Source organism: Diabrotica undecimpunctata, chromosome 10 (assembly GCF_040954645.1).
Source record: "Diabrotica undecimpunctata isolate CICGRU chromosome 10, icDiaUnde3, whole genome shotgun sequence".
Classification (NCBI taxonomy): domain Eukaryota; kingdom Metazoa; phylum Arthropoda; class Insecta; order Coleoptera; family Chrysomelidae; genus Diabrotica; species Diabrotica undecimpunctata.
The window spans coordinates 21665704-21681632 of record NC_092812.1 but is presented as its reverse complement, the minus strand read 5'-3'; the positions used below and the strand labels follow the sequence as shown (position 1 = coordinate 21681632).

Here is a 15929-nt window from a genome sequence, read left to right as displayed (position 1 = left end):
GAAGATATAGAGCCTTATATAATTATATTTCTCCATATATTTCTATCTTGAGTTAGAGATAACAAACTACGAAGGATAGGCACAAGATAAGGATAATACAAATATGCTGACCAACAGAAGGTAATGAAGAAGAAGAAGAAGAAGAAGAAAGAATGATAGAATTCTATAACGAACTCCAGGATGCATTAGACAAATTAAGGAAGACTATAATAATCTTCGGAGATTGGAATTCAAGAGTAGGTAAGGATGTTGATAGGGGATTACGATGTATTGGACAATATGGAGAAGACACATTAAATAGAAATGCAATTCTATGCTAGAATTCTGCCGAACGAATGACCCGATAATGGGAAGCACATTCAGTGAACAAACCATTGAAGACAAATATACATTTGTGGCTGAAGAGAAAATTGCGAAAAGCTTAATCGACTATACATATCTCTATTTAATCCTGACCCACAAACACCCCCTCCCCACCCCGGAGGGAATGCAGTGGTCGTCGTGATGTCTTCTATTGTCCGTCTCCAAAGACCTCTGTCTCTGGTCATTTGTTTTAACTCATACATAGGTCTTTTGCATATTCCTGTAATTTGATCGATCCATCTTGTTGGGGAACTTCCTCGTGATCTTTTGGTCTTCTACTTTTCCTTGGATAATGTTTTCTGTATCTGTTCTCATGGCATGTCCAAAGTATTTTAATTTTTGGAGATGGACTTTGCTGACATTTAGCTCATTTAAAATTAAAATATTTATCCTGTGGTCGGTCATCGGAATTCCTAACATTTTTCTTCAATAGAACATTTCATGGCGTCTATCTTTCTTCTTTCCGCTTATCATAGGGTCCAAGATTCACATCCGTTGGTCAGTAATGGGAATATTAAACAGTTGATCAACCTCATTTTTATAGAGTTCGTGAAATTTGAGTTTTTATCCTAGAACTGGACAATTCTGGAAAAACATAAGATCAGGATAAATTTAGTGGAGGTGAGACACCTAAGAAGGATTCGAAGGTTCGAAAGACAAAATGGGGTAGATTAAGCAACGACACTATTAGGAGACAATGGTTAACCAAGAACCAGTAATGAATAAAATAGCAGAGACAAATGGGCTGGTATGGCCATCTGATGAGAGTGCAACCCAATAGAATTACAAGGAATGTCACGAATCAAAGAACATCATAAAAAGAAACAGAGGCAGACTAAGAAGAAAATTGATACAGCAAGTAGTAGAGGCGGGAAAAGTTAAACAAAAATCACTCGAGGAATTGAAAATAATTGTTGGAAATATAAAAGAATGGAAGAAATGGGTGAATGGAAATTAAAATAGCTAGCTCAAACCCGACACCCTGATAGATTAAAAAATGAAAGGGGAAAAAGAAAGAGTTAGAGAAGTATCTGGAAACTAAGAAAGTCTTTGTAGTACACAAATATGACCTTGCTTGAATGTCCTCTAGCCATCTTGTGTTCTTTAATATAGACATGTTTCACACAGTAGACGTTTGATCTTTACGTTCTAGTTTCATTGGAATTTTTTTGTTTCACAACACCGCTTCCTGGTATTTTATCCTGCGTGGCACCAACTCTACTGCACGTATCTACACCTATTTTCTATTACTCTATATTACCAATGCTAACTATTTAAAACGAAGTTTCACTTCGGAAAAATAACGATTGTACTTTTTGTTTCTTTATTGATAAACTTAGCAAACATCTGGGCTAGATTCGCTGACGTAAACAAAGACGGCGTCTAACTCTACTAACGTTTCCAAATACTACTAATATACAATACATATATTGTAATTCCAAAAGTTGCTTTTAAATAAAAAATTTATGACACATATTTTCTGCTGACTCTACAGAGTCGCGCAAGAGGTTTGTTAAATGTTTAATCACATATGTCTTTTTGTTCATTCACTTTTGTGTCTATTCTTATGAATGCAACGATGATCTATCTATCGGTACGATCTCTATCAAAGAGATACAATATACAAATATACACCCCAACGATTACTCACACTGACGAAGAAATAGAGGAACTCTACAGTAACATAGCTTAAGTACACTCCGCCAAAAAAGTATCGCATCACCTATGAAACTGCAAATTTTATATTAAAAATAATTTAAAACGTGGATTACTGTTGTTTTTTTTTGTTTTTTAAGTACGTAATAAGTATTAAAAGAAAAATGCAGAATGTACGAAAAACAAAGGTTTTATTTAATTTATTTCATAAATTAGAAGTAAGCGCACAAATAGCATTGAATAAAAAAAATCTTGTAAATTTACCTCTTGAAGGTACTCGGTAACGATTCTTGCGACGTGTGGGCGTGCATTGTCATGCATTAAAATAAAGTCATTACCAATAAATGGGGCGTAAGGAACAACATACATCTCCAAAATTTCTCTAATGTACCTATCAGCAGTTAAGGATCCTCTATCTAGCTGTACAAATTGGGTTTGACCCCTAAGAGATATTCCGCCCCAGAGCATAATAGATCCTACCCCAAAGTTTGTCGCCGGTCTTAGGTTGCATTGAAAATAACGCTCGCCATCTCATCTATAAACTGGTATTCTTCGATCCGAAGTGTATAAACAAAATCTTAACTCATCCGTAAAGAGTATGTTACCCCAGTCGTCGATATTCCAGTTTACGTGCTCTCTTGCAAATGTTAGACATGCTATACGGTGTTCCCTTGTAAGTCTCAGGGCAGTGGCAGCTACTCTGGCCCTAATTCCAGACTGTCTTAAGATGTGCCTAACAGTTTCTGAAGACACACGTACATTTCGAGTCTCGGCTAAGTCATGTTGAAGTTGACTTGCAGTCACATGTCTTCGACGCAAAGACGGAAGGACTAAAAATCTGTTGTCCACATGCGTAGTTGCTGTTGGCCGACCTGTTACAGCTCGTCTTTCATAAAGACCAGTCTCTCGGTACCTTACTACCACTCGTGATACTGTCGACTGATTTACACCCACTAAATTTGCCACATATCTCTGACTCCTTCCGTCTTCACGGAGGGAAATTATTCTAACCACTTGATCTCTTGTTAAATTTAAATTTATATTGTCACGACCTTCCATACTTAATATTTAATACAAAATTTTAAATTAAACGCAAACTGTATACTTTTTACAAAAGTAAAATAAAGTTTGATAATATAAAAACCAGACAAAATAGCAATTAACATTTTTTTTTCTTAAACAGTAAGCTGTATTTACAAATTTATTTTTAATATTTATGCTAGCCTTAATATTCTTAGGGGCCAGAAAGAAATAATTTAAATTAACCAAATGCTGTCAGAAATATTTGTAATTTGATAAGTGATGCGCTACTTTTTTGGCGGAGTATATTAAATAACAATAAGAGCCACTTCAAGTATTTAATTAGTGACTGTCACACAAGTCATGAGAAAATATGGAGTCGGTGAGAGAAATGAACGGTAAGAAATACTGGTTAAGTTTGCACAATACCAACACATGCTACAGAAAAAGGACTTAGGTAGCACCAAATGGAACCACTAAGAACGAAATTGGCTTCATTCTAACCAACAAGATTTCTGCAATAAAAGATTTCAGTGTAATGAGTGTAATGTATAAATTTCAAACAGGCAGCGACCATAGACTAATCAGAGCAAAAATTGTTCTTAAAATGAATCACAAAACCAACAGTAACCGGTATAAATATTAACAATCTAAAAGCAAACTCGGATCACTACCAAAGAACAATTGATGACATTGATTACATGACCAAATCGACAGCTCGCAATTAATGGAAATTATCCATTGATAGTGCCAAAGAAATCAGAAGCCCGCAGCAACAAAATGAACATGTCTGATGAAAACAGAAAATGTTACACTGATAAAATTTAAAAAATGCTTAATCAAAGAAGGGAAATGAAAGTAGCAACATACTGAGAATACAATGCACAGAACTTTGTAAGACAATAAGGAAAAGTATTATGGAAGACATAAGAAAATACAATGAGATACAGGTAGAAAATGCAATCGAAAACAGAAAAAACTATAAGAAAAAAAGAAAAGCGTTAATCATTGGGAAGCAGAAAATTGTTGCTCTAACAAACGAAAGCACCAGAATTACAGACAAAAATGAAATAATACAATTCTTGACTAAATTCTACAGCGAACTATACAAAGTTACTGACCTATAAGTCTACTACCAATCATATACAATATATTCACAAAGATCATCAACAGCAGATTAACAAGAAAGCAAACTGACTTCAGAAGTAGATTCAGTACCCTGGATCATAGATCATAGATTTCGAGAAGGCTTTCGATTCTATATATCCCAAGGCAGTAATAGAAGCTTTAACCAACCCCAGGGCATTGACAAACCGTACGTAGAGACTTTAGTAAATATGTATATATATATATATATATATATATATATATATATATATATAGACAAGCAAAAGCTAAGATAAAATTTATGAAAACACTCCAGAATTTCCCACTACCAGAGGCGTCCGACAAGGAGACGAAATATCACGCTCTTCACTGCATCTGTAGAAAATATATTCAGCAAAATGAACTGGCAGAACAAAGGCCTATCCATTTGTGGAGAATACCTCAGACATCTAAGATTTGTAGACGACATCGTTCTGATTGCTAATAATCCTGCAAAACTACAAGAACTTATAAGCGACCTAAATCCAGCTAGCAATGAAGTTGGCCTAAAAATGAACTTCACAAAAACAAAAACGATGTACAACCAGCTATTGGATGCCCAAGATGTAATACTAAACATCACTGCACTTGAGACAGTAGAAGAGTGTGTCTACCTGGGACAATTAATACATAAATCTGGCTCCTTGCTTCCAGAAATCAACAGAAGAATGAAACTGGCTTGGGCATCTCTTGGTAGAAATGCAGTTATATTCAAAGCGAAGATGCCACTCCACCTGAACAAAAAAGCATTCGATCAGTGTATACTACCAATCATGACATATGTCTGCGAAACTTAGAAACTAAAGAAATAGATAATAGCGAAATTAATGGTCATTCAAAGGTCAATGGAGCGATGCATACTAGGTATAACAAAGAGAGATCGAAAAAGAATAGAATGGATCAAACAGAAAATCAAGGTCACTAATGTAATCCAGAGAATTAAATCTTTAAAATGGCAATGGGCGGGACATTTAACGAGAAGAACTGACAATAGATGGTCCACTAGAATTACACTGTGGTATCCCAAGAGGCGTCAAGAGACCAAGAAGACGTCCAAATTTAAGATGGGACTATGACATAAGGAAACAAGCCGGTACAACATGGCACAGAAAAGCGACTATTAGACAATTGTGGGCATAAATGAAGAATACGCTGTATAATACGCAGTAGAATCCGCTGAGAATAATGATGTATATGTGAATATAGGTATTTTTATAACTTGTGGTCAATTTAGCAAAACGAACGCTCCAAAATACCGTCTCTCAAATAATAAGCCACCTCGAATCTGTCTCGTCGGAATTATCTTTACCACCCTCTCAGTGTTTGATCAAGATAAATTTGAAATAATGTGGGTAATATACAGCTCCCTTGTCTAAGACCTTTGAAAGTTTAATTTACTTCATTGAAGAATTTCCTGTTTTAATTTGTGTTGAATTGTTTCGATTATTTAGTTTAGATGGAAACACTATCGGTACAGTTAAGAGGTCTAAGTACCTCGGAAGATTGTTAAATGAGATTCCGATTATGAGATGAGGACTAGATAGAAACAATGGCATAGTGTTTCAGTGTTAAAATGTTTTAGTGCCGTAAAGTTCCAAGAAGGGAAAGTCGCTTGACAACCGACAGTACATTCATTGAAATTAAATATACAGGGAAAAATATAAAATTCAATCCTCTGATTTAGATTGATTATTTTTAATAATATTCAGGTTTCTTTGGGTTGTTCGTAATTTCAACAATATTGTTACCAAGGGCGGATCCAGGACCGATTTTCGGGGGGGGACATAAACTTTTTTGGGGGGTATGGGAGAAATTTTTTAAAAATTTGGGTTAAAATTATTAGTTTTAAGGCATTTCTTCATTGTTTTCTTTACCTTCACGTTCTAAAGTTTCTTGGTTAGTTATCTCATCTTCAGATTCAATTGTTTCGAAATCTGATTCTTCAGAATCACTGTCAGAAGGATACCGATCAATAGAAATTTCACTATCTGTATAGCTCGGATCTTCAGAATTATCACTATTGGCAAATGGATCTTCAAAATTATCTAATTCTGAATCGGAATAAAAATTGTTGGCGAACTTTTCTATATCTGCTTGTGTCAGCGGTTGACGTTGCTTCATTCTGACAAAAAAACCATTCGTTTTATCAATGAGAAATATAGGTTAAACGAATGGTGGGTTGCCTATGAATTAGGCACATGGTCGTACGATTATAAAGACTATGTTTAATTTCAATGTAAAATTGGGCTTCATTCACCCAATAGAATTTTTTGAATTTTTGATGGGACATATTGTCCCAAGTGCGTCGAAAATGTTGTCTACCGGGATCGTAGAAAAGTGTCTACCCACTACCTTTTAGATTGTTAGAATGTGACAAAAACAAAAATGAAGAAATTTGGTATGGTAGAATACTTTTTTAATCTCAGTTTGGAAAATATTTGTCTATCGTATATAGTGTACATTAAAATAAGCTGTACTTCTAATCTTTTTTTTATATGTACATGTTTTTTATATGTTGGATATACTCTATGAAGATTATTTTATTTATTTATTGATATATTTATTACAAATCTTATAACTCAAATATCATATGCCAAAAAAGAAAATTCTTTTAACAAAGAAAACATATTCAAAATAAAAAAAAAATTGTAGTAATATATATTTGTATTTAGTTGATATAATGAAATTTCTAAGAGGTGTTTTTTCATTACAGAGGGCAGGTCCTAGCTACAGATCAGGACCAGCATTTTGTCCAACTATAAATGCTACAGTTGGAAATTCGCCAGAAATCCTAGTGGCCTCTGGCATAAAGAAAGCAATCAAGGTGAAAGTCCATATCATTGGTCAATTCATAGTTCAAACAAGATTCGTATGCCAATTCAATATCGAAGGAAGAGTGACCAGTGTAAATGCTCAACTACTAGGTGATACTATTTATTGCGACCCCATGGAGTTTTCATATACTTCTAGAGCTCCGAACATCACAGCTACGTTTGCTGTTATTTGGGGAGGTTCTAAGCCTCTTGACAATCCAGACAATATTCACAGTACGTATATTTTTCAATATTTTTAAATATCTTCTTAGTTATTTCACTGTCTCCAGAGGATAATAATTATTATACATATACATAATTTTTAGAACATTCATCCTTTTTCTTTTCCGAGCAAGTACAATTGTAGAATTATTTTAACGAAACAATTTTTATTTATAGTTGTGATATACCGTTGTCGTGATATGGCTGACAACTGTGGAATATGCTTAGCCTTAGCTGAAAAATACGACTGTGGTTGGTGCCAGAGTTCGGATAGGTGTGAAGTGAAAGACCAGTGCGAGAAAGGTTCGGCGGTTTGGTTGAATAGAAGTCAAACTTGTCCCAATCCTGAAGTAACGTCGTTTAGTCCAGAATTGGGACCGTGGGAAGGAGGGACAAATATTACAATCCAAGGTATAAATCTGGGTAAAAACTTTCAAGATATTTATTCAGGAATTAGTATTGCTGGAATCAATTGTCAACCATACGATCATCTTTATATCAAGACAAAACAGATTGTTTGTCAGGTAAGTTTGTAATATATTGATCATGCATAAATTATTTTATTATAGCTGTTTTTGTGGCATCTTGTTTTAGATTAACTTTATTTGAGGATTAACCACAATTTAAAAATTATAAATTAACTTTTTCCCATCACGTGCAAGCCTTTTTAAAAAAAAAATATTAATTTTTAACCCTTTAAATACGGATTTTGGACATTGAAGATATTTCTGTATAATTGAACTAAATGTGCTGTGAGTAAGTGAAGGAAGATGTTTAAAAGGAAATTCCACATTTTTACAAAAATATGGTTTTTAAGAAAATGCCTTGGGACACATATGTTCCTACAGTAGTTTAATTATGGGATAAATATATCCCAGCAGTAACTGTTGCATTATGTATGATATGGTGTAAAACAAGCTATTTCACATTTTTGGCAAATGATTTTAATCCTTTTTTCAATTTTCCTGGGCTAGCGTCTTATGCATCTGTTTCGGTCGCCTTTTTCAACTGGAAGATGATCTTTAGAACATTTGAGAAAACTTTGACATAGAAAATATACAAATTATGAACACAGGTCATTAGCAACCTAAAAAATACTTTCTTCCACCATTTCCCACATCTATCTAAATCGTATAAAGTAATCATTTGATCTGCATGATCTACGCCCGCATATATTGTAGAAAATCATCATCTTAGAGTACCATCTTACATTTTTCCAACTGTAGTAGCAATAGTGTCATTGTGACAGTTGCTTATAAGTAACACATCTTTTGTATCTGTCCACTTGAATGCTGATATCACGTACTGATATTTCACATTCACCTCTTTCTTTTAATTTAGTTTGAACATTGGGTATGCAATTGTTTCTGCCTTCAGACTGGACTTCCCTTTGAATTTCGTCATTGACTCATCATTGGATTGAAATGTGGTGTCAGTTCTCACTTTCAAAAATGTATTTTTCAAGTATGACAAAATGTCTTCAATGTAATACGTTTTGGGTGCCTCTGGAGGATTTTCAGGGTCATTGAAATACAATTTTGACATCAGTAGCATAAAACGATCTCGGGTAATGGATTCTGATATTGCTGCGTTCCGGAGGGATTTGTTGCGTGACCAATACATATTAATTGCTGGTACAAAATTATATGGCATTATCAATGAACAAAGAATAATTTTTGTTTCTCCTGGTGGTGTGTGATGTCATCTTTGCGTTATTGAGCGTTTGTAAGCGCAGATTTGTATAATAACTTACCTGTCGTATGAGTCTCTTTGGAAATAGTCTATAAAAACAATGAAGCTATGTCTAACCTCTGTTTAGGTAAGTCATAATATTGTCATTATTGCCATTGCCATCAATATTGCCATATTGTCTTCTGCCTGGTAGGAGCCAAATAAATTTAGTATTGCTAGTTGATTGTGCAGAAATTGTATCAGTGAAATTCACACTTTCAGAGTTGTTATCGCTATCTTCATTTACCGTTTGTACATTTTAATACATCTGGATATCTACATCATTTGAAGAATCCGTGCTATGAAAGCATCAGAGCCTTTATAATCTGTGTCATTGCTATCGTCACTATCGTGGTAAGGATCCACCTCCATATCAGATAAATTAGCAAGCTCGTCCTCTAATTATTTATTAGACAGTGATCGATTCATCCTAAAATTATTTCAATAATAAAAATTAAATTCGTATGTTAAAATACTGCTGGGACAAATACATCCCACACTACAGTACTGCAGGGATATATATGTCCCAATACGACAAAAAAAGGTTAAATAATGTATAAAAATCATTTTATGCTTATTATAAATGTTACATGCAATGTTCCTTTTCCTTCCGTTATTAGAAACACACAAAATGTTCACTAAAACACGTAGAAAAAACTAAAAATTTTGCTTTCACGTGTATGCAAGAAGAGCATACACTTATGAACGTATACCAAGTATGAATTACTTAGATTGTGCTAACCAAAGCACGTGTTGTGAAGTACTGACCACAGACTACTGTTTAGTCCCATCCCAGCGTTTTAAAAGCGAATACTTTTCGCACCAGTAATTTTTAAACGTTTTTTCTTCTTTAGATAACTTCCTGAATTATATTCATTTGTAAAAAAACGTTTAGTTTATATTAAATTTCCTTAATGATCTTGGTTATATACCTTTGCCATACTGGTCATATACTTATTGGTTATATACTTTTCCAATTTTCTTTATTGGTGGCTGGTTGTAATCAGCTTTCTTTTCATCTTCTTTTCCTCTTCTTTTATAGAGTCTAAGCGACCGTTCATCTTCTGCTTCCTCTAACTGCTCTATCCAGTTCCACTGCAGCTTAGTGATTCATTCGACCCCATCTTGATAATCCAATATTTGCTTGTTTTGTTTGCTTGGTATATGGTCCTGTAGTCTTACTCTGACGTGTATATATGTTTTCTGGACTAAGCCAAAGCTTTCGTCATGTGCTGTCACGAAAAGATGGTTCATATCCTGAGATATATTGGGGACAAAAAGGTAAAAGTACGAGTGGATGGAGTTCAATTCAAATCAATAAAGGAGTCCGTCAGGGTTTGCTTGCTGTCTCCAGCGTTGTTCAATGTAAACTCAGAACAGATTTTTAGAGAGGCGTTAAAAGATCTTACAGAGCGAATCAAAGTGAATGGTGAAGCCTTTAACAATATCCGATATGCAGATGGTAACATATTAATAGCGGATAGCCTGCAAGGTTTACAATTCCTTATCGATAAAGTAACAATGAGTGAAGAATTAGTTAATTTTATAGTTATTTCATAAAATATAAACAATAGATTTAAATAATAATAAAAATACTAGTTACTAGTACGATAGCTTTAACATGCATAAAAAGATCAAGGAAATAACAGGTAAAAAAGTGAAACAAGCATCCATAGTAAAGGACAAAAAAGATAAAATAATTACAGATTTAAATGAAAAACTGGCAAGATGGACAGAATACATTGAAGAACTTTTTGCAGACGAAAGACCAGAAATAGCAGTGGCAGAACCTACAGACGACACAACAGGGCCTGAAATCCTAAAAAGCTAGGTAGAATATGCTATAAGGAACACAAAAGGGGGTAAATCTGCAGGACCAGATGAAATTCCTGTAGAATTGTTGAAACTAATAGACGACGACGCACTTGACATAATGGTGAACCTCTTTAACACAATTTATAGAACAGGCATCATACAAAAGAAATGGCTCTCCTCTACTTTTGTCACAATCCCGAAGACGAATAACGCCAGAGAGTGTTTAGACCACAGAACTATAGCATCGATGAGCCACACACTAAAAGTATTTTTAAAAATAATTCACAAAAGAATATTTAATAAATTAGAAGAGGACATAAGCGCCACACAGTTTGGATTCAGAGGTGGACTGGGAACACAGGAAGCTTTGTTTGGTCTGAGTGTGTTAATGCAAAGATGCTTGGATGTAAACCAAGACCTCTAAGTAGGTTTCATAGATTTTGAGAAGGCCTTCGATAAAGTCGAGACACCAAAAGCTGTATGAAATCCTAAGAAGCAAAAACATTGACAGTCGCGACATTAACATCATATCCAGGTTATACTGGGGACAAACAGCAAAAATCAAAGTTGATAATGAGTTAACCGAAGAAATTGAGATTCGTCGAGGTGTGCGTCAGGGTTGTGTGCTTTCTCCACTATTATTCAATATATATAGCGAAACAATATGTCAGGAAGCGCTCCTAGAGCAAAACATTGGTATGAACATTAACGGAGAGTTAATTAACAATATACGATACGCTGATGACACGCTAATAGTAACAGATAACCTAGCAAATTTACAGTTTTTGATGGAAAACATAAACACCCATACCAATAAGTATGGTCTAAAACTGAACATCAAAAAGACTAAATTCATGATTGTAACAAAGAAGCTATACACCAATGTGAATTTAACCATAAATAATCAGCCAGTTGAAAGAGTTACGTCCTACAAATATTTAGGGGTTTACTTCACTGATACTAATGACCAGACAAGAGAAATCAAGAGGCGAATAGAGATAGCGAGACAATCGTTTGTCAAAATGAAAAAGTTCCTATGCAGCCGGGACATAAATATAAACTTAAGAACGAAAATGTTAAGGTGCTATGTTTTCTCCGTTCTGCTGTACGGCATGGAAGCCTGGACACTGAAAAAGATAAACATCAAAAACATTGAGACATTCGAGATGTGGTGTTACAGGAGAATGTGGAAAATACCATGGACAGCAAGAGTAACAAATCAAGATGTTCTGCTGAAGATGGGGAAGGAATGCGAAGTCATAAAAACCATACAAACGAAAAAACTGGAATATCTGGGACAATAATGAGAGGAGAAAAGTACTCTCTGCTTAGACTCATAATCCAAGGAAAAATCTCGGGAAAGAGAAATGTGGGACGTAGAAGGATTTCCTGGTTGCGAAATTTAAGGGAGTAGTATGGGTGCAGTTCAATACAGTTGTTCAGAGCTGCAGCCAACAAATTAAAGATTGCTGTGATGGTAGCCAACCTCCGATAGGAGACTGTACTGCAAGAAGAAGAGACTAGTTACTGTCTCAAGTTTAGTAGACTAATTTAATTAAAATTCCTATAGAGTTCAACATATGGGTTCTTGAGCTGGTTTACTTTAAAAAAAATGTATAATCAACATTGTTTCGAATGTCATTGTCAATTTAAACAGTCAATTATCACTTTTGACATATCAAATTATTTGGCATTTAACTTTCATGTCGAGTAGGGACTTATGTTCCCTATAGGCAATCCAAGACCATCGGCACAAAGCCAGATAATTTAATTTAAGTATGGTTTAATCCATTGAAACCCAACCACTGTTTGGTTTTGGGGTTATTTTGCAAGTACTACAAAGTATGCAATTCACCACATGTTTGCATATAATAGTCAAAATTTTACCATACGTTTTATTAATTTAGTGAGATTGTTTGCTTTTATGTTCAATGAAGATGGAATGATTAGTTAGCGTTTTTTCACTATATGGTATACAGCCAACTCCTGGGGATTATCCCTTTTTAATTTTAATAAATATAATTTACTGTAGTTGCCACAGTATATTTTAAAACATTGTGTTGTTTTTCTTTTTCTCTTAGTATATTTTATTGTTTGTGAGATCATTTATCTTTTCCTTTTTTGATGTATATTTCATTTGTTAGGCTGACTTTTTATACGGTTTCACTTTATTAACCGTCCGCTGACTTTATTATTAAGATATTTTTATTGGTCTTAATAATATGTGGAGCTTTAATTGTCTTATAGCAGGTTGAAATTTGCATGTCTGCATGAAATGTATACAGCATATTGAATCTTGATTGCTACAATATGATGCACTCTTTGTTTCTGTGGATTTTATGTTTTGAATTTTTCTGTCTGGTAAGAATAAATACGGAAAAATGTATCGCTGTTAATGTGGTGTGTATGTAGAGCCTTTGAATAAAACGAGGCTGAATATCAGCTAATCAGAGATGTATTGTTATCAGCTGCGCCGAGTTTGTAGCCTTTAACGATATTATTAGCATTTGACTGTACTAAACAACTCATTGTTTTCCAATATCCGCCCTATATGCCCTAGATTAGAGGGAATTTTCAGTTTACAAAGTTTATTTTTAACCAATACACAATCATGTAAAATGATAAAGTTATGCCCAGACAGCAAAATTTAGGTAGTTGAGGAAAGTGTCTAAAACCGGACCCCCATTTTGTTTTTCAGTTAATGTGTATGAAAAATAGCAAAAAATATTTCAAAAGTACGTACCATTTGCTTTATAATGTTATGAATCATTTATATTCAACTTTCATTAATAATAATTAAAAATTAATTTAAAAATTTGTATTTTCCAAAATCTTGCGTTTAGTGAGTTAGGAAAATAGTTGCTAAAAGTGGACCCCCTTAAAAATTATGAATAAAGTTGTTCCAGTAATTGGAAAGACGTATTAAATAAGAGAAAACATGATCTAGTTTCTAAATATAAGTATATTGCAACAATTTCAGAAGTTTTAATTTCCAATATAATACATAAGCTATACAAAAATATTTAGGACGAGAAATTATTAATTTATCTACAAAAATCGCAGATCTATGCATCCTTATCAGCCGCAGCGCAATCCACATGGGCCCACAACAAACACATAACGCACACGACCCAAGTTCCCCTTTACAATCTTCTAAAGATTGTATGTCACAAAACATACAAAAAGCATCATCCTCTTTAGATGGTGACATTCCCGGAATAATGTCCAATTCAGATGTTCCAGAACATGTTCCTCAAAATTTAGACATTTTTTTACTAGATCTCTTTCCCTTTTCTAGAAGATCCTGCTGCCGGAATAAGTCTTTTGTCGCGGTTGCTTTTGAAACCTTAAGCACGTTCTTCCTGTTCAGTTTCATGGTTTCTTTAGCTTTTTTAGATTCCATCACCTTGGATTTATAAGGCGAAGATGTGATGATTGTTAAACTGCAGGCTTTCCGTCCCCTATTGTTGGCCGTTCATTATTTCTTAACCATTGCCTGATTTCTTTACTGTTATAAATTTTGAGACAACCCATGAACATTTTGCCCAAAGGTTAGTTTGTTTGAGGAGTGAGGTGGTATCGACAGAATGGTAATAGGGTGTGTTTGTTTTTGCCAAATCGATCACTTAAATATTTTGAGTGTGGCTATCATGGCCATCTAAGAGTAACAGCACAGGTTCTCCTTTGTAGGATGGACAAAGGCGATAAAGTGCTTAAACCATTGAGTGAAGGAGTTAATTTGAATCCAACCTGAAGGATGCTCTACAAAGTTGTTCCTAATGGAGCTCGTTTTTTCAATGGTTCACTCATATTTTTTCTCGTAAAAATTACTAAAGGAGAGACGAATGAGCCAGCGGCATTCATACAAGCAACAATCGTTATAACAACAATATATTTTCTCCTGATGTCAGGGCAGTAACCTGTCTTTTACCTTTAAGGCCTAAAGCTTTGGGTATTTTAGTCGGCACCACACTAATTCCGCTCTCGTCTACGTTATAGATTCTATCAGGGGTAAATCCATTTTTAATGTACAAATCCTACAGAAGTTTATAAAATTTCTGCATATTTTACTTATTGAACCCAAGAGCCCTGCTATAAGATGTTGCAGCGATCCCTTTTTTTTTTTCAGTACGTGAAGCTCCCTTTTTTTCGGATTTTGACGTTGATGCAATATTGATCTTTTGATCTGGGAACATGAAACTTTCTACGATGCCTTTTTTGAAGTCTGTGATAGACATGGATTTTACTACTACACCGTTTTTCTTAATGCGTTGCTGTACCTTGCCATTTGATCCGATAAGTCAATTGAACTTTTCGCCTTGTTGTATTACATCACAGCTATTGGTTTCTCTATATCACTATTCAACGAGGAGTCAGACAAAGTTGCATTTTGTTCCCAACATTGTTCAATTTTTACTCGGGCCAGTTATTTAAAAAAGTACTTGAGAGACAGTCATATGGAATAAAAATCAACGGGGAAATACTTAATGTAATTACATACGCGTACGATACAGTAAATGTGTCAGAAAATATTGAAGGTTGAAATATTCACGAAGTAGAAGATGAAATAGGCATTAAAATAAACTCGAACAAAACCAAATGAGTAGTCTTTACTCGTAAAACACATTCAGATGCATAGCTTCAATTAAATTGAGTCCAAGTTGAAAAACTTCACCATTGTTTGATGAGAGTTCACAAAATTACATATTTGGAAAATGTTATAACGGACCAACTAGATCCAGACATAGAAATAAAATGCAGAATAGCCAATGACTAAAACTACTTGTATGAAAATGAAGACATGTCTTTGCAATAATCATCTCAGTTTAGAACTAAGACAAAGAATGGTTAGTTCTATATTTGGTCTGTACTTTTGTAGGAGCAGAAGTGTGGACACTCAAGATATCAGGTATAAACAGAATTGAAGCATTAGAAATGTGGATTCATAGGCGGATGCTGAATATACCTTGGACAACAAGAAAAACTAATGAGGGCGTACTACGGAGGATCAACAAAGATAGAGAATTGCTAAAGGCTGTCAAACCCCGGATAATGTTTTATCTGGGACATATAGTGAGGGGAAAGTGATATAGAATACTTACTACAACTGATTTTCAAAGGCAAAATAGATGGCCGTAGATGTGTAGGAAGAAAACAGGTTTC

At 34.4% G+C, this 15929-nt stretch overlaps 1 protein-coding gene across 6 annotated transcripts in view; it reads left to right on the top strand.

The window, feature by feature from the left end:
- PlexA (plexin A) overlaps positions 1–15929 on the top strand; it is a 519944-nt gene that overhangs the window by 451705 nt on the left and 52310 nt on the right. For all 6 annotated transcript variants that reach the window (XM_072546050.1, XM_072546049.1, XM_072546053.1 and 3 more), the window contains 2 exons: positions 6899–7232; positions 7398–7744. In XM_072546050.1, coding sequence (XP_072402151.1) covers positions 6899–7232; positions 7398–7744 — 681 coding nt within the window. The remainder of the gene's footprint in view (positions 1–6898; positions 7233–7397; positions 7745–15929) is intronic.